Here is a 25,561-nt window from a genome sequence, read left to right on the forward strand (position 1 = left end):
ATAAATGAATCCAAAGAACTACGACTTTTTATATGTACACAAAAGTCCTATTTCTCTCAAATATTGTTCACAAATCTGACTAAATCTGTGTTAGTGAGCACTTCTCCTTTGCTGAGATAATCCATCCACCTCACAGGTGTGGCATATCAAGATGCTGATTCGACAGCATGATTATTGCACAGGTGTGCCTTAGGCTGGCCACAATAAAAGGCCACTCTAAAATGTGCAGTTTTACTATATTGGCGGGGGGGGGGGGGGGGGGGATCGGAGGGTCCAAAAGTCCACAAACCAGTCAGTATCTGGTGTTACCACCATTTGCCTCACGCTGTGCAGCACATCTCCTTCGCATAGAGTTGATCAGGTTGTTGATTGTGACCTGTGGAATGTTGGTCCATTCCTCTTCAATGGCTGTGCGAAGTTGCTGGATATTGGCAGGAATTGGAACATGTTGTCGCATATGCCGATCGAGAGCATCCCAAACATCCCTTAATGGGTGACATGTCCGGTGAGTATGGCCGTGCATTATCATGCTGCAACATGGAGTGATGGTTGTGGATTTATGGCACAACAATGGGCCTCAGGATCTTGTCACAGTATTTCTGTGCATTTAAAATGCCATCAATAAAATACACCTGTGTTCGTTGTCCATAGCATACACTTGCCCACATCATAACCGCACCGCCACCATGGGCCACTTGATCCACAGTGTTGACAAACCGCTCACTCACATGATGCCATACACACGTTGTATGCTATCTGCCCTGTACATTGCAAAAGAAAACAGGATTCATCTGTGACGAGAACACCTCTCCAAAGTGCCAGATGCCATTGAATGTGAGCATTTGCCCACTCAATTTGGTTACGATGACAAACTGCAGTCAGGTCAAGACCCTGATGAGGACGATGATCATGCAGATGAGCTTCCCTGAGATGGCTTCTGACAGTTTGTGCAGAAAGTCTTTGGTTATGCAAACCGATTGTTGCAGCAACTGTCCGGGTGGCTGGTCTTGGACGTGAAGATGCTAGATGTTGAGTTCCTGGGACCTGAGACCTGTGAGGTGGATGGATTCTTGGCAAAGGAGAAGTTCTTACCAACACAGATTTATACAGATTTGTGAACAACTTTTGAGAGAAATAGGCCTTTTGTGTACATAGAAAAAGTTGTAGATCTTTGCATTCAGCTCATGATAAATAGGGGCAAACACAAAAGTGTTGCGATTATAATATATAGCACCTCCCGGACCACCAGTGTTCATCTTTCACCCCAGGGTGTAGGTTGCTAGACATGGTGGGATGTGAACAGGAGTAAAAAAAAAAAATAGGCACCAGTTACTTTTAATGCTAAACAAAAGTGAGTTTATTGCTCCCACAAAAAATTCAGGGAGAGGGGGTAAGGACACCCTGGGTCAAGTAGACAGCAGACTAACAGACTCCTCAAAAAAACAAAGGTAGACAGCAGTACAGAAAAGAGCCTTTAAGCTGTACCTAGTGTTCTGTACTTTCTTAGCAAAAGCTGTCTCCAATAGCAACCACAACTCACAAGTAAAGTGCAGGACTTGGCTGAATGAGTCTGTCTATGATGCTTTCCCAGTCTCTTCAACAGTTCCTCATCTATGTCAAAGAGGCTTCTGGTACTTCATTGCAGATTCCCATCAACTCCTGCAAGCATGCAGACAGGCCCTCAATTGCAGAGCCTATACCACATGGCTAGACCTTAGGCTTCAGGCCTACTCAGCACAGCAGTTCCTCCCACACCCACATCAGACCAAGGTCTAGGTAGGAGGATCCTGATCACCTGACCACCCTGCATATTTATACTCTCTTCCAGCATCACCAGTGGTCAGAAAACTCCTGCTGGTTGTCTAGGAGAAGTATGCATATTCATAACCCATTTTTGCTTGCACATGACTGGATGATGGAAATCAACAGAGCTTCACCACTTACACTAAGCTCTGAGGAAATTTAGTGTCACTGTAAATGCAGCCTTTAGTAAATCAACCCCTATCTATAACTCAAACATCTATAACACACACACACACAACACAAATCTATTATTCAAACATCTTAATAATCTTTAAAAAATAATTAGTGGATTGTACTACAATTGACTCTCAAGAACACACAATGGGGGTTATTTACAAAAGGAAAATCCACTTGAAAATTTACTTGGAAGTAAAGTGGCTGTACATCCGAGGGGGACATGCAAGAAAAATAAAAAACAGCATTTTAGCCTGCACATGATTGGATGATAAAATCAGCAGAGCTTCCACTCATTTTAGATCTACCCCTTAGATTTAGAGCAACTGCACTTTCAAGTGCACTTGCAGTGCAAAGTGAATTTGCCTTTCGTAAATAACCCCCAGTGTGAAGCATTTAAAAGATTTTGCCACAACATATGGACTTAGCTGAGCAGAATTCAATCAAGAGATCACTAAATTAATTGAATAAAGGGTCTTTAGATTGCAACATGTATTCAATTCTAATCAGCTTAGCCATATGGAACGATGAATAGATAGCTTATATAAATCTGTTTGTAACCATTATTAGATGCTTCTGAGATCTTTCTCTGCAGCTTCTTCCTTTGCAACTGTTTGTGATCTCCTAAGATGCTTCAAATTGCATCAAGCTGATTTGGCATTTCCATAGATTTTTATGGGGAGTAAATTTGTTCGGATGCCTGTGAACATAAGCCCAAAGTTAGCCATTTAGTGAATGATCCCAACCTGCGAACCCAGGTCTTCAGTCACATACTGTTGCACAGCAGCAACATGCAAAATGCAAATTGTGCACATGCTGTGGTGCCATTCGTTCTTAATGGCACCCCAACACACCTTATTAACACACCTGTGTCATACCACTCCATAACACACCACTGTGCGTTGTGGTGTGCTGCTTTACACAAAACAGTGCATGCGCTTTTTTGGTGCATTAGGCAGCCCATCATTCCAAACTTCTATATGATTCAGAGCCTCATTATTACCATGCACGCAGAGTATATTAGGCAGAAAGGCCTATACCGTGGTTCCCAAATGTAATTAAAAAAATAATGGTTCCCAAATAATAATATCATATTCTGTATATGTTAAAGTGTATGTGAACCCTAACAAATAACTTCTGTTTGCTCCCTTTTAATATATTAAATCAACCACTGAAAATGCTCTGTTATGTCTGTTTAATAATTGCAACAAATATCTGTAAACTTTGAAAGAAATCCAGTGAGCTCCTAACTTTATGTGGACACTGCCTCTGCTGTACTAAAATTTCAAGTGGCATTATCAGCCCTGCCCAGTTCACCCCTGTGGACCACAACACATCTCCCTTCATATTATGGAAATGATGAAGTCCTCTTGATCCCTTTAGGGAAAGAGAGCCTTGACTGATGGGGTCATGGCCAGAATCTGGGCATGGTTTAAGTGGTTATGGAGGATTGGTAGAAAGGTCACAAGGTGATGGGATGGGCTTGAGCCCCCAAGTTATTTTGGGCCTTTTGAAGGTCTGGAAGAGCTGCCCGCCCTCCCGTCCCTTTTTTTGGATGGTCTGTCACAGTTTTAGCAGTGTTTTTTTTCAACCTTGCCAGCAGTTAAAGTTGCTGTAATGGGCTATGCCCTTGACTGAAGTTGGAATTAGTCTGTCTGTCCAGCACATGGTAAGGACAGGCCCCCTTTGGAATTTTGTCTAATTAATGTTAAAGTGTGCTCACAGTACAACTGTGACTGGCACCGGTTAAAGGTCTTTACATGTTCAGTGTTGGAATATAAATAAAGCTGTGGCCTTGCCCCTTTTCCAATCTAATGGTTGTAAGTGTGGTTCTTTGGGGGGGGGGGGGGGGGGGTCAAGGGGTTTGTTATGTTAACAGTCGTTTTTATTCCTAGGCCTATGCACCTCAGCAGTCATAAGTGGGTAAGGTGTTATGTAGTCCTCCAACACTACCTTTCCTAGGGTCACAAAACTGCTATTTCATGGATACCATACAGGGCGAGGGTTTTCACACTAGAACAGGAAGTGTTTTGCTGGCAAGATCAACAAGTGAAAATACAGGGAAATAAGCCTAAAAAAAAGAAAACAAATGTACCCACTACAAGTAAGGACAGAAAAGCTGCTACTGTATATATTGAATATTTTATGAATGTACTCTAAATGTGTTAAACATCTAAACCATTATTGCTTACCTCAGTCACAGTCTTTCCAATTCTTCATGTGACAGTGTAAAACCAGTGCGGCCATTTTCAAACCGATGCCATTGGTGGCCAACTAATGCTTTCACATTTTGTGTGCTGACCTGCCAGCCCACCTGCTGGCATTAGATTGTGAGATTTCACTGTGTCTGCTCTACTTATGTAGAGTGTGAGCTAAATTCTCTGCTGTTAGCAAGAATCTAAGTAATTACATTTATTTTTAACAATGAGGTTGTTTTTTTGTTTTTTTTACTAGGCATTCAAAATAATGCCTTACAACCGAGAGGCACTTGATAAATTGCTGACGGAATCATTGAAAAACAACATTCCAGCATCTGGTCTGCATCTTTTTGGAATTAATCAGATTGAAGAAGAAAATACAATTGCAAGTGAGTAAACATTTCCTAATTTCCTGGCTCAGAAAGATATACTTTTTAATGATACAGTATCTTTTTGAATCTTGGCACAAGTAGGGTTCTTGATCACAGGCTCCAAAACCCAAGTTTTTAGGAAATACAGCATTTTTTAAATTATATGAATGTAGCCCATTGCTTTTAATAGAGATGTTAACACAGGCACATAGAAATCAGTAAACTAGCGCCACATGTAGATTGATAAAAGAAGAAATAAAAAAATTAAAAATCTGCCTAATGCCCTGTACACACGGTCGGAATTTTTGACGGAAAATGTGCGATCAGATCGTGTTGTGGGAAAATCCGATCGTATGTGGGCTCCATCAGACTTTTCGGAATTTCCGACACACAAAGTTTGAGAGCAGGATCTAAAATTTTCCGACAACAAAATCTGATCGTTTAAATTCTGATCGTGTGTAGACAATTCCGACGGACAAAGTGCCACGCATGCTCAGAATAAATTGAGAGACCACAGCTATTGGCTACTGGACCATTTATAGTCCCAACGTACGTGTTGTACGTCACCTCGTTAAGAACGATCAGATTTTCCGACAACTTTGTCCGGCCGTGTGTATGCAAGACAAGATTGGCACAAAATCCATCCGATGGATTTTGTTGTCGGAATGTTCGACCGTGTGTACAGGGCAATACTGTTCAGCATTTTACACGCACACTCTTGTACATGTACAATTTATTTGAATATTTGTCATTCAAAGAATTTTTACATGCATATAAGCACATGCAATATAACAAACATACTCATGTTCTTTGCAAGAACTTCTGCCAGGAAGATCTGACATTCATACATCAGTACTGTGTGCAAGAGCCTGTGAACTATATAGCAAAGCTGAATCTATGCCAGATATTGAAGTGAACCCGTTCCCAGGCCATACCCGTTTGAGTAACATATTCTGAAAGAATATATTCATATTCAGTAAGAGCAAAACAAGCCCTCTGTTGATAAAATTGGCTTTATTCTGAATGGCACACAAACACACATTGCAGTGCACCACAGCACACATTGCAGTGCACCACAGCACACAGTAATGCACATTTTTTAGTGTGGTCTGGTTTGTTAGGCAGCCCAACTGAATGGGCTACTTTAATGCAACGCACATTAACTTACAACATTATGCCTGTTAACACACCTGTGTTAATTCACTGCGCAAATGTAAGTAGGCCCTTATAGATTTTGTTGTGATCTTTGAGAATGAATGAATTTACTGCACAAGCAGCTAAAGAGGTAAGTGAAGGCTTGTTTTAATTAAGTTCATTGTTGTTTCTGGAGTACATATAATCTTGCAGATATTAACAAAATGCTTAATATGGAATTCCATGTAAAAATAAGCAAACCCGGTTATTTCTAAGCAGAATATTAAAAACATTTATATTATGCATTATTGGAAATGGAAATGTATGATTAGAAACAAGAGTCTAATCCAGACATTCAGTAATTCTCCAGGGCTTCACAGACAATGGCGTGTCGGTGCAGCCCAATGTGGCTACGCAGAGGCACTTCCTGGAACGGTTGTGATTGCCTGTGTTGGCAGCACATTCCCATCTGACCCCACCCACATCCCGCCTAACCCTGCCCAATTCCGACCAGCCCCCAACCCGTCTTGCTCTGCCCTGCTCAGCCCCATCCCCCATCCTGCCCAGCCCCTCAATGATAACTTCCATTGGTAGCAGAAGAGCAGGCATGTCACTACCAAGAGTGACGGTCCTAGGCATAAAGAGACATTCCCATGGCCAACCTTCCACTCCAAAAGGAGAGGCATCCAATCATCTGACAGCAGTTCATAATAAAGAACAAAAGGTACAAAAACAAGACATTTAACAATTTTACACATACAGATGGACTTTCCTTACTGAAATGATTGTGGGGAATTGTTTAAGCACAAGTCTTCGTTCCACTTTAAAAACTTGCTTTTTTTCATCTGCAGGTATTTCTAATAGAAAAATACTGCTATGAACATGTTTATTCCAGACTAAATATTAAAGGCATGATTGATGGGGGTATCACAGCACTATGTTATTAGCTACAGTATGTACAGTAGGCTCTTACAGAATATGAAATATCTATTGATGGAACTTTAAAGGTACCAAACAATCGCAAAAACAACATATGTCTAAAACATAGCCTTTTATTGTACAGTTCCATATCAAAACATATGTGAATTTGATAGTCACACTTTAAAATTCATGAATTGCTGTGAATTATATTTTTGAAAGAGCCCTTCTGCCAACTCTGTTATTCCCCCCTTAACTTCAACGTATTTATACATGATAAATGCATTACAAGATATATCATTGTGAATCCACTTGGTACAATACATCATTACATGCAGCATGTATGTTGGGTTCAACATGTGAAGCATGTTGACTTCAACGCCTTTCGCACTGAGTTTCATCAGAAAAACAAAGGTAATCTACAGTGTTAAAGCGGCTGTAAACCCACTTTATTATTTTCAGGCAACCCCCTGTGTTAGATAATCCATTGTCTTCCCCCTTCTCCAAGCTAACGGACTCACCGAAAGCTGCACCATTCATTGTTAACTCTTTCATGTGAAGACCAGAAGTTTAGGGAAGCAGCACTGAGAGAGCAGAAGCCAGCAGCATTGAAAGTTGTAAACTGCAAGCGCTTTGATAAGAACTAGTTTACTGGGGAATGCTTATCTTGTTGTGATCAGTGTATTAAACTAAAACACTAAGGATTTAATATTACCAAAATGTCCTTCATATTTTATTTTAGATCAACGAGATGAAGAATTGCCTACTCTTCTTCATTTTTCTGCAAAGTATGGGTTGAAAAATTTGACAGCCCTTTTGCTCACCTGCCCCGGAGCTTTACAAGCATATAGTGTGTCAAATAAACATGGAGACTTTCCAAACAACATTGCAGAAAAATACGGTTTTAAGGATCTGCGACAGTTTATTGATGAATATGTGGTGAGTCTATTGTAAATGTACTCAATCATAATCATATTCAGGAAAAAAAAGTGTATACACTATATATTCCATCTGCATTTTAATATCAACTAGCCTTTTCTTTGTTTCAACATATAGCTTTAAATATGCAGTAAAGTGACCATGGTTATACTTGTGCCTGGTTGTGCCTATCCCAGTGCACAATTTGAAATGGGTAAAACTTTAGGGCTTGTTTGCACCAAATGTGTCCCACAGCATGGGTAAAGTAAAATGCCTTGTTCTCTAATATGCCAGGTCACACAGTGATGTGTTAAAGCACATCAAAATGTGCTGCAGCGAACACTGTATAAAAACAAACCAATGTGTGGATCATGTCATTTCATGGTGTTATTTGTTGGCCTGTATGCCCAGCCTATAGAACAATAAATATTCACATTCCTGTGTCAGCAGCAGCAAGCCTCCTCACACAGGTTAATGAATGACCTCTGTCTAGTGCGAGACCCAATACTTCCTCTACAGAAACTACACATCTCACAATCCCTGGGTTTCTCAGTCTAGGGTTTATGCACATGAGAGGTACACAGTACTTAGATTATACAGACAGACAGGGAGCGTACTCATGCAGCTAGAGATGATGTGTTTCATCACATTAACATGCCTATGTTTGTGATGCAACACAGAGTGGATAGTGAGGCATGCATTGGGCACTGTGTCTTGCACTTTTGGTGTATAGGGACCAGTTAAAGTGATAGTAACATAATTTTTTGGACTTGTACCTACAGGTAAGCCTATAATAAGGCTTACCTGTAGGTAAATTAAATATCTCCTAAACTTGCAGTGTTTAGGAGATATTCCTACTGGATACAGCCGGTGATGTCAAAGTCGCATGCGCTCTGAAGGTCCGGCATACCGTGCCGGACCTTCAGAGCTTCATGCCACAGCCCATGGCTCACGTGTGCATGCATGGAAGTGACATCATTGTGGCCCCAGCCACTCATGGAGCCCACAAACCTGGAAGAAAAACTGGGGGAAGATGGAAGACCAAACAATAATAAATAGATTAAATAACTATAGAGGACATATATGTATATATATATATATATACACATAATTGTTGAATGAGAATCTTTGACAATCCATCAAAAAAACATAGATATAAGTGATGTTGGTGCCTTCATGCAGTGTGCACACAGTCCTAGTGTACCCTCCACCAGATGTACCCTCACCTTAAGGGTAAAGGCCTGAAGTAAATGTTAACAGCTTAAGAGATCAAAGGCCCAACATGCAGGGAGCACCGTCAGGCATTCTAGGAGCATAAATTATATCTCTAATTTCCTAACAACCTATTACATTTGTGAAGGCCCTGGAGCAGTAGGACAACGGAATTACCCACAAAAGACCCTATTTTGGAAAACAAACACCCCAAAGTATATTCTATGAAGCATTATGAGTCTTTTGAAAGGTTAATTTTTTTACACAAGTCTTCAGAAAATATGTAAAGAAGATGAAAATCTTTATTTTGTTTCCACAAAGTTGTCCATTTGAAAGATATTTCTAACACATAGCATGTATATAGCAAAAATTACACCCCAAAACACATTCTGCTACTCCTCCTGAGTATGGTGATACCACATGTGTGAGACTTTTACACAGCCTGTCCACATACAGAGGCCCAACATTGAAGTAGTACTGTCACGTACCTGGTGGTAGAGCCCGACTTGCAGGAGGAGACCTCTCTTGCGGCTCCGACTCAAGGGCCCTGGTAGTGTATACAGGTAACACAAGAGTCAAGAGGGGCACGAGTGTCTGGCAGGATCAACAGCTGGATCAGGGAATGACTGGAATCGGAGGGAAACAGGATCAGCAGGCAGGTGCAGGAAGCTGAAGCAGAGTGGCAGGCAGAGAGGCTGGACCAGGACACCAATGCAGGAACTCTGGCAGAGGCAGGACTTCAGGCAGGTGCTGGAACCACTACTGGAAGTAGAGCAGCAGACGGCACCGGAACAGGAGGCTGGAAGCAGAGCAGTCAGACAAGCCGGGTCGGAGGTCAGGCGGTCAGCAAAGGTATCAATAATCAAGCAGGTGGATGGTCGGACAAGCCGGGTCGGTAAATGGGCAGGCAGCAAGGCACCGAAGGATCAAGCAGAGGGGAGGTCAGGTAAGCCGGGGTCAGATGCAGGCGGATAGCAGGAGCAGTAAGTAAACAAGCCGGGTCAACAGGTCACAGAAGGCAGGTTCTCAGAATCAGGGTACTTGCACGCTGTAGATCAGACAGCAAGAACTGGATGTGACCAACTGAGTTAAATAGCCCGCCTGGCGCCAACGAGCGCACACACGCGTGCACGACCGCGCGCTCGCACCCGCGCGCACCCGCGGACGCGCGGCGGAAGGTCCGGACTGACGACTGCTGCCAGGATCCTCGTGACATTGCCCCCCCTCAAGGGGCAGCCTCCGGATGCCCAACCGGGCCCATCTTTCAGGGTGCAATCTCCTGAAAGCTTGGATTAAAGTCTTTGCATGGATATTCTTCACAGGCTCCCAAGAATTCTCCTCCGGGCCATAGCCTTTCCATTTAATTAAAAATTGAGCTTGGTTATTCCTTTTCCTACAATCCAGGATAGCTTCAACTTCAAATTCCTCCTCCCCATTCACTATTACAGGATTCGGAGGATTCACATTCCGGTCAGGAAAAGGATTGGGGACAAAGGGTTTCAACAGGGAGACGTAAAAAACAGGGTGGATTCTGAGTGAATCCGGGAGCTACAGCTCATAAGCCACCTCGTTAATTCTCCTCTTTACAGGGAAAGGGCCCAGGAATTTGGGACCCAATTTCCTGGAAGGACAAGACAATCTAAGGTTCGCAGAGGATAACCATACAGGGTCACCTGGTTCGAGCAACAATTCACCCCGCTTCTTCCTGTCGAACACTTCCTTATTCTGCTCCTGGGATCTTGCCATGGTCTTCTGTAATAATTGGTTGTTCGAGGAGAAAAAATTTATAGTTTCCAAGACTGCTGGCACAGAACATTCGGGAATGGAATTAGGAAGGAAAGCTGGATGAAAACCATAATTAGCAAAAAACGGACTTTGCTTGGTAGCAGAATGCATGGAATTGTTATAAGCAAATTCGGCCAACGGAAGCAGTGTGATCCAGTCATCTTGAGAAAAGGATGAAAAACAACGCAGGTATTGCTCGAGGGTCTGATTGGTCCTCTCGGTCTGACCGTTCGTCTGAGGATGATAAGCGGTGGAGAATGATAGCGTAATTCCCAGGACTTTACACAGCGCTTTCCAAAACCGCGAGGTAAATTGCACTCCGCGGTCAGAAACTATATTGGTCGGGATTCCATGAAGTCAAATTATTTCCCTGATAAACATCTGGGCAGTCTCGGAAGAAGAGGGGGTACCCTTCATCGGAATGAAATGGGCCATTTTAGACAGCCGATCTACCACCACAAAGATGGCAGTATGCCCAGCTGCAGGGGGTAGATCGACAATGAAGTCCATAGACAACATCTTCCAAGGCCTGTCTGGAATGGGCAGAGGTTTCAGTAACCCCCAGGCTCTGGACCTACGGGTTTTGCTCCAAGCACAGGTGGTGCAGGACTCCACGTAACTCCTACAGTCCTTAAGTACTTGGGGCCACCAGAAGGTACGCTGGACAAGATCAGCAGTCTTGTAGGCACCAAAGTGCCCTGCTAGTGCATGATCATGGCAAAGTTCGAGAATGGCCACCCGTAAGCATTCGGGTACAAAGATTTTGCTGCCGTACCAAAACAGTCCATCCCTGACCTGTAACTCAGTTCCCACGGTGGGTGTTGACCCCATGGAAGTTTGTTTCAACCGCGAGAGCAGATCTTCCTGTAGCAGGAGAAAGTTCCCTGGGGCCAGGATAGTGTCAGGGGGCGAAGTTTCTTCGGATTTGTGAAACATCCTAGAGAGGGCATCAGGTTTCGTGTTCTTGGAGCCGGGCCGGTAAGTAACATGGAATGAGAACCTGGAAAAGAACAAGGCCCACCTAGCTTGTCGCGGTCTCAGCCTCTTTGCAGACTTCAGGTATTCCAGGTTCTTGTGATCTGTGTAGATCAGGATAGGATGAGCGGCTCCTTCTAACAGGTTACGCCATTCTTCCAGGGCAGATTTTATGGCCAGTAATTCGCGATCACCTACGTCATAATTTCTCTCCGTAGGGGACAGCTTTCGGGAAAAGAAGGCAACTGGAAAAAGTGAAGCTTTGGTACCTTGTCGTTGGGAGAGGACAGCTCCAACAGCGATTTCAGAGGCGTCTACTTCCAGGACAAATGGTAGAGAAGAATCGGGATGTTTTAAGACATCCGCGGAGGTAAAAAGTCTCTTGAGGGACTCAAAAGCGACTTGAGCTTCCGAGGACCAATGAAAACGCACCCCTTGCTTGGTTAGTTGCGTGATTGGGCAGATGATAGCGGAGAACCCCTTGATAAATTTCCTGTAAAAATTGGCGAAGCCAACAAAACGTTGGACCCCTTTCTTGTCAGTGGGAGCTGGCCAGTCAAGAATTGCAGAAATCTTTTGTGGATCCATCCTTATTCTTTCTACAGAAATAACTAGGCCCAGAAATGAGATACTTTCTTGTTCAAAAGCACATTTTTCAGCCTTAGCGTACAGCCCGTGTTGCCGGAGCCGGTCCAGGACACATTTAACATGTTTGCGATGAGAGTCCAGAGAAGGGGAAAAAATGAGGCTATCGTCAAGGTAGACAATGACAAACAAGTCTAAATAGTCCCGGAAGACATCATTAATGAAATACTGGAAGGTAGCGGGAGCATTGCACAATCCGAAGGGCATCACCAGATATTCGAAATGCCCAAAACGGGTACGAAAAGCTGTCTTCCACTCATCCCCACTTCTGATACGAACTAGATTGTAGGCCCCTCTGAGATCCAGCTTAGTGAAGGTAGAGGCAGTTCCCAGTCTCTGAAATAATTCTGGTACTAGAGGAAGCGGGTATCGATTCTTTACTGTTATCTTATTTAACTCTCTGTAGTCAACACAGGGCCGGAGGGTATGGTCTTTCTTTTCCACAAAGAAGATGCCTGCACCCGCTGGGGAAGTGGAGGGTCGAATGAAGCCTTTCTTCAGGTTTTCGTCTATGTACATTTTCAGAGTCTCCTGTTCCAGTTCGGTCAGTGGAAAGATCCTGCCAAAGGGAACTTCAGGCCCGGGAAGGAGTTCAATGGGGCAGTCATATGCCCGATGGGGCGGCAGAGTTTCCGCCCCCTTCTTACTGAAGACGTCTAGGTAGTCATGATATACTTCAGGAACTGCTTGGCGAAGCTCAGAATCAGAGTCCAGACATAGTAAGGCAGAGGATTCGCCAGGATTCTTCAGGAGACAGTACTGCTGGCAATAAGGAGAGAAAAATGTGATCTCCCCGGTCACCCAGTTTATAGCAGGGTTATGGGCCTGCAACCATGGCATGCCAAGGATGATTGGAAACAAAGGGGATGGGATAATGTCCAAGCGAAGCAGTTCCTGATGCAGATTGGAGACAGAAACTGAAAGGGGGGTAGTCTCTTGCGTAACTGGTCCAGATTTTATTGTTGAGCCATCGGCCAGGTGGATAGAGAGTCCTTGAGCCTTGTACAGCAAAGGGATTTGGTGTTTACTGGCAAAAGAAGAGTCCATGAAACAGCTACAAGCCCCCGAGTCAATGATAGCGGGACCTGCAAAGTCCTTCCTGGGAGCTGCAACGAGACAGAAAGGGCGAGGTGAGAAGAGGTCTTAAGCCAAGGAGTAGTAGAGCCAGACGAGACAGACATGCACTTACGGAGCTTGGCAGGACAGTTCCTGACATAGTGCCCAGGTTCCCCGCAGTAAAGGCACAAGTTGTTGACCCGACGATGTTGGCGTTCTTCCATCGTGAGACCAGGGCAAAGGACTCCGAGCTGCATAGGTTCGGAAGTATCAGGTGCTGGAACAGGACTAGGAGCGGGAGCCGGATGAGAGTAGTTAGGTACCCGAGGCAGCATCCAGGAGGGACGAGTAGACCAAGCACCTCTTTCAGCTCTTCGCTCCCTCAGCCGTCGGTCAATTTGAATGGCCAGATTAATCAGGGCATCCAGAGTTTGTGGGACTCCCACACGAGCCAGTTCATCTTTCAGTGGGTCTGAGAGCCCCATACGAAACTGGTAACGAAGGGCCGCATCATTCCAGTCCGTATCTGTACTCTAAAGGCGGAATTCAGCGACATAGTCCTCTACGGCCCTACGCCCCTGTTGAAGGGTATGCAGAGCGGCTTCGGCCGTGGCGGAGAGTTGAGGGTCCTCGTAGAGCTGGGCCATCGTATCAAAGAAGGTGGTCAGGTTGGTTAGGACCTCTGCTTTCTGTTCCAGCAAACGATGAGCCCAAGCTTGAGGATCTCCCAGGAGCAAGGACACCACAAATCCCACCTTGGTGGCCTCAAGTGAGAAGGTGCGAGGCTGTAGGGCAAAGTACAGTTCACAAGAGTTCCAGAATGCTCTGAATTTACTTCGCTCTCCAGAAAACTTTTCAGGCGTGGGAACCCTGGGTTCGGGAGGCAACATTACCACTGTCGGAGAAGAGGTGCTGGAGACGGCAGCGGACGGAAGAGGCCCCTGAGCGGTTGTGGGTGAAGTGAGAGCTTGGACCTTTTCCTCCAAACGAGTGTATCCCTCCTGGAGACTCTTAACAGCCTGGGTGAGGCCAGCCAGATGCAAACAAAGTTCGTCCATGGGAGAGGCTCCCTGCGCGGGCTCGGACATGGCTGTCTGATACTGTCACGTACCTGGTGGTAGAGCCCGACTTGCAGGAGGAGACCTCTCTTGCGGCTCCGACTCAAGGGCCCTGATAGTGTATACAGGTAACACAAGAGTCAAGAGGGGCACGAGTGTCTGGCAGGATCAACAGCTGGATCAGGGAATGACTGGAATCGGAGGGAAACAGGATCAGCAGGCAGGTGCAGGAAGCTGAAGCAGAGCGGCAGGCAGAGAGGCTGGACCAGGACACCAATGCAGGAACTCTGGCAGAGGCAGGACTTCAGGCAGGTGCTGGAACCACTACTGGAGGTAGAGCAGCAGACGGCACCGGAACAGGAGGCTGGAAGCAGAGCAGTCAGACAAGCCGGGTCGGAGGTCAGACGGTCAGCAAAGGTACCAAGGATCAAGCAGGTGGATGGTCGGACGAGCCGGGTCGGTAAACGGGCAGGCAGCAAGGCACCGAAGGATCAAGCAGAGGGGAGGTCAGGCAGGCCGGGGTCAGATGCAGGCGGATAGCAGGAGCAGTAAGTAAACAAGCCGGGTCAACAGGTCACAGAAGGCAGGTTCTCAGAATCAGGGTACTCGCACGCTGTAGATCAGACAGCAAGAACTAGATGTGACCAACTGAGTTAAATAGCCCGCCTGGAGCCAACGAGCGCACACACGCGCGCACACACGCACAGACGCGCGCGCGCGCAGGCTCGCACCCGCGGACGCGCGGCGGAAGGTCCGGACTGACCACTGCTGCCAGGATCCTCGTGACAAGTACCTTCAGGTGTTCTAGGAGCATAAATGACACATCTCATTTCATTCCTACCCATCACACTTTTGAAGGTCCTGGAGCACCAGGACAGTGCAATTACCCACAAAATTACCCTATTTTGGAAAGAAAACACCCCAACATATATATATTCTATGAGGCATGGGCTGCAAATAGGTACTCGGGTACTCTGATGGGCTGCAGATAGGTACTCTGGTACTCTGATGGGCTGGTGACAGGTACTAGGGTACTCTGATGGCCTGGTGACAGGTACTCGGGTACTCTGATGGCCTGGTGACAGGTACTCGGGTACTCTGATGGCCTGGTGACAGGTACTCGGGTACTCTGATGGCCTGGTGACAGGTACTCGGGTACTCCGATGGCCTGGTGACAGGTACTCGGGTACTCTGATGGCCTGGTGACAGGTTCTCTGATGGCCTGGTGACTGGTATTTGGGTACTCTGAAGGGCGGTGATAGGTACTCAGGTACTCATATGGACTGTGACAGGTACACGGGTACTCAGATGAACTGTGACAGGTACTCAGGTACTTAGATGAACTGTGACAGGTATTCAGGTACTCAGATGAATTGTGACAGGTACTCAGATGAACTGTGACAGCTACTCGGGTACTCAGATGGACTGGAACAGGTACTCGGGTACTCAGATGGACTGTGACAGGTACTCGGGTACTCTGATGGGCTGTGAAAGGTACTCGGGTACTCTGATGGGCTGTGACAGATGCTCGGGTACTCTGATGGGCTGTGACAGATACTCGGGTACTCTGATGGACTGTGACAGGTACTCGGGTACTCTGATGGACTGTGACAGGTGCTCGGGTACTCTGATGGACTGTGAGTGACAGGTACTATTGAGGGGTGGTGACAGGTCCTCTTTATTGGGGGGGCAATCAGTGTGTGTTGGTGTACACTGTAAGCGGTAACGAGATGTTACCGCAATCTCCTCCTCAGACACGATCGGTGTGTGAGGAGGAGAACCTGGTAACATCTTGTTACCGCGGCTTGTTTACATTTTAGTGATCAGCTGTGAAACGATCACAGCAGATCACGTGGGTAAACAGCCGGCCAATGGCTGTTTACCAGTGTCGGTGACAAGCAGTGTTCCCGGGAACGCACACGCCGTGTACAGTGGTGGTGTGACCATCTGTGATCGGCCGTGACTTCATCACGGCCGATCACGTGGTAAACAGCCATACCCTATGGCTGTTCCCCCCCTTTCAGTGGCGAGCGGTGTCTCCGTGACACGCCACCACCGAAGAAACAGGGATGCGCGTGCACGATCACGCGCATTCCCTGTTTAAACGGGAGGACGTCATATGGCGCCCTCCCGCCACAATAGGTGCACCGCCTGACCGTCCATTAGATAGACCATTAACAGAATTTGAAGAATTATTATTACAAGAACAAAGATCAGCTCATGTTCTATCTATAAATAATAAATAATTGCTCCCTAAAGCAGAAGAATCAACATATTTAACTAGATGGGAGGAAGAATTAGAGATGACTATCTCCAGTTCTGACTGGGAAAGGTCATTTCTCTTAACAAACTATCTTTATCAACTAGACATTAAGAAAGAAATTACAAAATCTTAGCAAGATGGTATCGATGCCCGGTAGATAGGCACAAAATGAATGCTGAAAATCAAGAGACTTGGAAATGTCTTAATGTAAGATATACAGTGTCACACAGATGGTACTACTTTCCGATGGTTCTGTTATTATGGTCAAAGATTTTTAGTATTTATCGTAAAATTACAGGATCGACTATGCAATCAGACATTTTTGTCTCTATCAATTATTCCTGGCCCAATAAAATCTATAACAAAAATATATTTTATGACACATGCTCACTGCTGCATGTATAGCACGAAATTGACAGAAATGGTTTCAAACAAACAAACTCCAAGGATATGGCAACAATGGGATGAATATCGAACCTCTGCAATACTATCCAAATATATATAGAACAACTTGACATGCCCTCTCCCCAGAATTTTTTTTCTTTTTCCCTTCTTTCATTCTATTTTCTTTCTTTCTCTTTTCCGGAAAGGTTATGGTTCTTGTTGGTCTAGTTTGTTTGTCTTGTAAGTGCAAATTTGTAAGTCTTGGTCTATATGGGTGTATAAAGGAATAGGAAATTTATTTTAGGATGGGAATAATATACTGGATTGTCATATTATTTGTAATATGGATACATGTATAGCTTTATAATGGTATAAAGATACTTTATTTAGGTTAGAAGAGCAATACAAGTTTTGAGGTACATAAGTATATTGAGGATTGAATTTTATAATGGAAACAGTTTTCTATTCTATCTCTATTTTTTTTACCTTGTCAAACTCCTTTTATGCATATTGTCTAAAATGAAAAATGTATTATATAAAAAAGCTAAAAAAAATAAAAATAAAGCTTAAGTTGTGATATACCCTCCCTAACCTGCCTGCACAGAGGCGCCCTCTTCCCCATCATCCTAATATTGTCATTGGCTGCACATTGACTACCCCCACTCCTTCTCTCTTATGACATCCCTATGGCCAGGCAATTGGTTATGTATGCCCCATGCAATGCAGTGTGGTGATGTAGGTCGCAGGTAACATGCTTCTCCATAGCTAGTCTTTTCATAGTCTTTTCAGGGTAGCAGTGGGGATCAAATTGTTAGGGGAATGGCAATAATGTTAAGTATTGACTATGAAATAAAAAGGGGGTGGGTTGTGAATTAGTTTTTTGGCATATTTGTTTTACCAGCATAAAAGGGAAAATAGGTTTATTTTGTGCACATTGTATGAAAAACCTTTAACTAACTATTTTGTCACTGTATAGCATCATTTTGTGTCAGCATCACGTGTCCATTCTTTTCATCAAGGAAACTGCTGATATGTTAAAAACACACATTAAGGAAGAACTAATGCAAGGAGATAATGATGACTCCCTATACGAGACCATGGTAAACCTATCCACCGATATACTGATGAAATGTTCGCTTCACCCAGGTTCTGATGAAGACCTGTATGAAACTATGGCTGGGTTTGCAGATGACACATGTGAGTATTTTTTTAATCTACAACACCATTAACCTGCTGTATCTCGTTTTCTAGAAGCAACCAGTATGTTTGTTTTGGCCATTATACAGTAAGTATGACACTGAGTATGAGCAAATATTACAGTAATTGTAGCACTATGCAAACAGGTAATAAAAGTTCCAGTGTTGTGTATTGAACTGGCACCACTTATTCAGGCCAGGCAGAGGATTTAAAAAATATATTTTTTTTATTGATCTCAAACAGTTGTAAAAAATTACAACCTTGCACGAGTCCAATATGCAATATAATACATTCAGAGTTCAAAGTTGGGTAATAAGGATTCAGCATAAAAAAATTAAATAAAATATGTAAACTCTGACAGTCTTGAATGAGTCCTTGAGGCTGATCTCTTAAAGAATTTGAGAATGCTCACAAAGAAAATTGTGTGAATATTAACTTCAGTTATTCAGTCATGTGCACATAAAATAAGTAAACATGGATTTTATTTTTACATTAATGGATAATTAAAGCAAATCTTTACACGTAGTATTGTGTGAGCATTCATAAATGCCTTTAGTAAATTAGCCTTTTTGTGACACCTACATACTTTTGTTGTAAAAAATATACAAAGCTAAACTAGTAAGGGTCTATAACTGTGGTGATGGTTGGACCAATCAGCTCATCTTGAATTGAGTAAGATCAGATTCACAACATGAGTCCCAAATTTTGAGAACTGTAAGGGGAAAATGTATTTTCTCATGCATAACTTTCTAATATGGTATGATCTGGCTAATGAAGAATTTCCACTGAGATACACTGGGGGGAATGAGTTAGTCCATTTGATAGCATTGGCTTAATGGGCCATGAAAAACTGTGAACAATGCTACTCTCACAAATATTTTTTTTTATAATGTGATCAACATTCTTCATCAAGTATACTAAACAGACAGGGAGAGATTTACTAAACCTGGAACACTCAGAATCTGGTGTAGCTGTGCATGGTAGCCAATCAGTTTCTAACTTCAGCATGTTTAATTAAGCTTTGACTATAAGGCCCGGTTCACACTGGTGCGACATACGCTCCGACTTTGGAAGCACATGTACAAATCAACGGTTTCCTATGATAGCCATCTTAACTGGTCTGACACAAGTCTGTCCAACTTGGAAAAAGGTTCCTACACTAATTTGGTCTGACTTTGGTCCATTTTCAGCCAATTCAATATCATGGAAGTCAGATCAAAGTCGGCTCCTCGTCCTAACCATCCGACTTGTGACATCTGACTTGGTTATTATGGCAGCAGGGAAAGAAATTTATGTCAAACTGGGGTTGTTTTGATTTGTCAAAGGACAAGTCAAAGGACAAGCCGGACTATCTCAAAGTTGGAGCAAAATGTTACAAACAACAATTGGAAATGGTACTATTTGTACTAAAAGAAAAAATATGCAACATACGTTTGCAAAATGTGACAATGAATTAAACTGTTTGTTCACCAATGCCTGAAGTCTGCCAAGCAAAATAGGTGAGTTGGAAGCTCTCATGTATGAGGAGAAGTATGATATAATTGGTATTGCTGAATCTTGGCTTCATTCTTCTCATGACTGGGCTATTAATATTCATGGCTATGCTCTCTTTCGGAAAGACAGGGTAAAACGGAAGGGTTGTGGTGTCTGTCTCTATGTGAGAAGTGATCTCAAAGTGAGTGTGAAAGAGCACCTAGTTGATGGAGAGTGTGATGAGTCTGAAGTATTATGGAACTGTACATGGGTGTGCGTACATCAAAGGTAATCATTGGAGTTTGTTATAGACATCCCAGTGTTAGTGAGGAGTTGGAGACTCGCTCCTTGTAGAGATGGAAAGGGCTGGAACAGTGATAATAATCGGGGATTTTAACTACCCGGAATTTGACTGGAGTAATGCCACTGCTGGGACAGCTAAAGGGCAGACATTTATAAACCTATTACAAGACAATTTTATGGTCCAGTTTATTAAGGCCCCAACTAGGAATGAAGCTTTGCTGGACCTGATAATCTCAAACCATGCAGAGTGTATTACCAATATTCATATAAAAGAGCATCTGTGTAGCAGTGACCATAAAAATGTCATTTAATGTTAGCTGTAAGCAACAAGCTCATACGGGTAAGATAAAAACACTTAACTTTAAGAGAGCAAATTTTCCAAGGTTGAGGGCTGCTCTTCAGGAAATAGACTGGTAGGGAATATTGGCATCAATGGGCACAGAACAGAGATGGGAATTCTTTAAAAAGCCTGTATGTGAACTCACTGAAAAGTATATTGCTATGGGCAATAAGTTTAAAAAACTAAAAATAAAACCTATGTGGCTCACGGCCAAAATTAAAATGGCTATAAATAATAAGAAAAGAACGGAACAGTTTTAGTGGTTCAACATCATACAACACCTAATAGATAAAGCACCACATCCCTGAAAATTGAAACATGAATCAAAAAACAAGAGAGGGAATTAGGGATTTTAACGGTGCAAATAGCGACTAGATAGTAAACATTATTGAATAGGATACAGAATTATAATACAAATATTTATTGAATTCAAAGTTAAAATCATTAACAAATTATGCTGGAAAAATAAAAACACAGGACAATGCAGTGCAGTGGTTGTTCTCATTAAACACACATAATCCCGACATGTTTCGCAATAGGTTGCTTCTTCAGGGGATGTGTGAATATTTCAACAAAATCTAAATCAAAATACAAAATACAAAATAATATAGTAACAAAATTTATTACAGAAGTGTGTCAAAAATCAATAAGTACGAGTGCAAGCTTGAGAAAAAAAAAAAACACACAAAAAAAACAAACCCACCTTAAACCACTACGTAGATGATAGAGTAGGGAATTTGTCCACCTCAGGAGTTAACCACAACCATGCTGGGTCGCAGGGGGCTAAAAAAACAGCCAAAAATTGCTGATAGGAGAAAGTATACAATGAAAGAAAGGATTGTTGGCAAGTCTCAGTAAATATAAGTAAAATTAAAAAATAAATAAATATAAAGGTTGCTAAAATAAGTCAACCTAAAGGGGGTAAACACCCTCCCAAATACAAAATAAAATAGAAGAAATAGTAAAGATATATATTATATTTCGATGAGTACTTACATCAATTGAATAATTGTGGAAATATGGGCGAGTGTTGAAAATTTAGCACTCAAGAAGACAAACTACCGAAAGAGTACCAACTGAACAAAAAATATCTAAAAAGAGACAAAAATTAAAATTAGAAAAAAAAATAAAAAAAATAATAATAGTATATATATATATATATATATATATATATATATATACACATACACACACACACACACACACACACATATATATATATATATATATATATATATATATATATATATATATACATACATATATAAACATAATTAAAATTAAAAAGTGGAACCCCAAAACATAAGGTTTTAGACTAATAGATAAATACAGAAATGGTAAAAACAATGATGGTAACCCAAGTGTATAGAGTGTGTGTGGCAAAGCCAAGACCACACCAAAGAGAAAAAGAAATTAGATGTGCATGTTAAAAAGGAAGCTGAGTAACAGTGCAAAGCGTGAGAATCAGAAAAAACAAAAAAAATAAAAAAATAAATATATATATATATATATTTTTTTTTAAATAAAATAAAAAAATAATAAAAAGGAAAAAAAAGACGAATCCTGGCAAATATAGAATATCAGCTATAATAGTATAAAATAGATGTAGCAAATAACTCACTGGTAGGTACAAGGTCTTGAGAATAAAGCGTCACCCTTGGCTGCAGCTAGCAAGGAATGACGTGCGAGCAGCATTGGTAGGGGGACCAGAGAGGTGGACAATCACGGTGGGAAAAAAAAAAGAAAAGGGGAAATATAAATAAATAAATAAAAAAGGGAAGGGGAGACTCCCGCCAAATCAGAGAGAGTCAACAACATAAAAATATTTCTCAGGAGCTGCACATCATAATATTACAAACAGTAATATATTAAATATATATAAACTGTAAAATAAATAAACAACAATATATTACTGTTTGTAATATTATGATGTGCAGCTCCTGAGAAATATTTTTATGTTGTTGACTCTCTCTGATTTGGCGGGAGTCTCCCCTTCCCTTTTTTATTTATTTATTTATATTTCCCCCTTTTTTTTTTTTTTTTTTGTGATTGTCCACCTCTCTGGTCCCCCTACCAATGCTGCTCGCATGGACGCCCGGGGGCATAGGCGCCCTGAGTGCCGCTGCCCCTTTTCAGCGCTGCAATGCTCCCCTCTGGCTGGTTCGGAGGGACTGGCCACACTCAGGCCATCCCTCCCCTCCTGTTTTCTCCATCATTCATCTCTCTGTCCTTCTACGTCTGAGTGGGCGGGTGGCTAGGTGGTTGCGATCTTGCACGTCGCCGCCCCTCTGGGAGGGTTGCGACCAAGGCATTGATCGTTCCCTCCTCCCCCGCCCGCCGGCCTGAGGCACTATGGGAGTTGTAGGCTTACATAGCCTCGTCTCACTGGCGAGCATGCGCAATAGTGCTCTCTTTGTCCGCATCAAGCCGGCGACGTAAGACGCCGGCTTGATGGCGGGGCTTATAAAAAGCCAGCGTTACACTGTCATTTCTTGCTAGCTGCAGCCAAGGGTGACGCTTTATTCTCAAGACCTTGTACCTACCAGTGAGTTATTTGCTACATCTATTTTATACTATTATAGCTGATATTCTCTATTTGCCAGGATTTGTCTTTTTTTTCCTTTTTATTATTTTTTTATTTTATAAAAAAAAAAAAAAAAAAAAACAATTTTCTTTTTTTTTTTTTTTTCTTTTTTCTGATTCTCACGCTTTGCACTGTTACTCAGCTTCCTTTTTAACATGCACATCTAATTTCTTTTTCTCTTTGGTGTGGTCTTGGCTTTGCCACACACACTCTATACACTTGGGTTACCATCATTGTCTTTACCACTTCTGTATTTATCTATTAGTCTAAAACCTTATGTTTTGGGGTTCCACTTTTTAATTTTAATTATGTGTATATATGTATGTATATATATATATATATATATGTGTGTGTGTGTGTGTATGTGTATATATATATATATATATATATATATATATATATATATACTATTATTATTATTTTTTTTTTCTCATTTTCATTTTTGTCTCTTTTTTGATATTTTTTGTTCAGTTGGTACTCTTTCGGTAGTTTGTCTTCTTGAGTGCAAAATTTTCAACGCCCGCCCATATTTCCACAATTATTCAATTGATGTAAGTACTCATCGAAATATAATATATATCTTTACTATTTCTTCTATTTTATTTTGTATTTGGGAGGGTGTTTACCCCCTTTAGGTTGACTTATTTTAGCAACCTTTATATTTATTTATTTTTTAATTTTACTTATATTTACTGAGACTTGCCAACAATCCTTTCTTTCATTGTATACTTTCTCCTATCAGCAATTTTTGGCTGGTTTTTTAGCCCCCTGCGACCCAGCATGGTTGTGGTTAACTCCTGAGGTGGACAAATTCCCTACTCTATCATCTACGTAGTGGTTTAAGGTGGGTTTGTTTTTTTTGTGTGTTTTTTTATTTTTATTTTCTCAAGCTTGCACTCGTACTTATTGATTTTTGACACACTTCTGTAATATATTTTGTTACTATATTATTTTGTATTTTGATTTAGATTTTGTTGAAATATTCACACATCCCCTGAAGAAGCAACCTATTGCGAAACATGTCGGGATTATGTGTGTTTAATGAGAACAACCACTGCACCGCATTGTCCTGTGTTTTTATTTTTCCAGCATAATTTGTTAATGATTTTAACTTTGAATTCAATAAATATTTGTATTATAATTCTGTATCCTATTCAATAATGTTTACTATCTAGTCGCTATTTGCACCGTTAAAATCCCTAATTCCCTCTCTTGTTTTTTGATTCAATAAGAAAAGAACGTTTAAAAATAAAATAAAAATGAAGGAACGTTATTATTGTTTAAATGTTACAAAGAATATAACAGAATATGTAAAACGGAAATCAAGGACGCAAAAAATTTAAAACGAACCACAGAAACCCCCAAAAATTATTCAAATATATTAATAGTAAAAAGGTCAGGTCTGAGCATGTTTTGGAGCCCTTTACAAAATAATCTAGAGTGGGGGACTGGGGACAAAGAGAAGGCAAATTTATTAAATATTTTCTTCAGCTCTGTGTATACAAAGGAGCATGGGGGAGCTCATGTCTGGGGATGGGCGAACAGTTAGTCCCGAGCATAAGTTTGGGACGAACTTTCGCTGTTCAGACGTTCGACGAACAGCCGAACAAACAGGTCGTTCAACCAATTTGTTCGGCCCCCCCGAACCAACCACAATGCATTGCGGTGCTGAACAGTGCATTGCAAGCCCTGATTGGCTGAAGCAGTGAAAGCTTCAGTCAATCAGGGCACAGATTACAGTCAGAGTCATGAATGGACACTGTCATCATGACTTTACCCACTCAAGGCTCATTCCCACCCCACAGTATAAAAGTATTCTTTCAATGGCAGGCATTTTCAGTGTGATTTCGGAAAGGAGAGAGATAGAACAGGGCTCTGTTCAGTGCTATTAGTTAGTGTGTTATACTGTGCTATTTTGCTTCAATTGTCAGTGTAGCATATTAGTTTAGTGTCAGTCTAGGGATAGTATGAGTGAAGCTAGAGTAGGGACAGCTCAGATAGTTTCACTGTAGTGTAGTGAGACCATGTCATTCATACATACATTAGTGTAGAGTAAGGACAGCTCAGATAGTTTCAGTGTAGTGTAGTGAGACCGTGTCAGTAATCTTTACATTAGTTTATAGCTAGAGTAGGGATGTGTGTGTGCGTTACTGCCAGTTTAACGCCATATAATTCTGTGTGCGTTACTGCCAGTTTAACTCCATATAGTTCTGTGTGTGTTACTGCCAGTTTTACGCCATATAGTTTTGTGCGTTACTGCCAGTTTAATGCCATATAGTTTTGTGTGTTACTGCCAATTTAACGCCATATAGTTTTGTGCCTTACTGTCAGTTTAATGCCATTTACTTTTGTGCGTTACTGCCAGTTTAACGCTATATAGTTTTGTGCGTCACTGTACGTTTGGCACATTATATTGCAGTATATTATAGTGTATCTGTGAAGTGTGTCTGTGTAGTGTGATTACTCAAATTAAAGGGCACCAAATACCTCTTTACATTGATTAAAGTGTATCTACATACAGATTTCAACTTCTTCTTTACATTTGCTTATATGCACCACCCCCTCCCTCCCAATAATGTCTGGGAGGACAACTAGGAGAGGCAGACATTCCCTTGGCACTGTAAGGGGGCCAGCAACAAATGTGTCCACAGGCAAAGGTGGACGTGGTGGTCAGTCCTTACGCAGGGCATCATTTCCTCTGTTTAGTGAGTTTGCCCATGCTATTTAGCCACAGTATGCAGAGGAGGTGGTGGACTGGCTTACTAAATGT

General features: G+C 42.1%; 1 protein-coding gene across 2 annotated transcripts in view; it reads left to right on the forward strand.

Moving 5' to 3' along the window:
* PIK3AP1 (phosphoinositide-3-kinase adaptor protein 1) overlaps window positions 1-25,561 on the forward strand; it is a 196,194-nt gene that overhangs the window by 74,973 nt on the left and 95,660 nt on the right. For both annotated transcript variants that reach the window (XM_077454361.1, XM_077454360.1), the window contains exons 6-8: window positions 4,432-4,564; window positions 7,341-7,537; window positions 17,914-18,091. In XM_077454361.1, coding sequence (XP_077310487.1) covers window positions 4,432-4,564; window positions 7,341-7,537; window positions 17,914-18,091 — 508 coding nt within the window. The remainder of the gene's footprint in view (window positions 1-4,431; window positions 4,565-7,340; window positions 7,538-17,913; window positions 18,092-25,561) is intronic.

Source organism: Lithobates pipiens, unplaced genomic scaffold (genome assembly GCF_037356315.1).
Source record: "Lithobates pipiens isolate NorthernLeopardFrog02 unplaced genomic scaffold, aLitPip1_a1.2 Scaffold_25, whole genome shotgun sequence".
Lineage (NCBI taxonomy): Eukaryota > Metazoa > Chordata > Amphibia > Anura > Ranidae > Lithobates > Lithobates pipiens.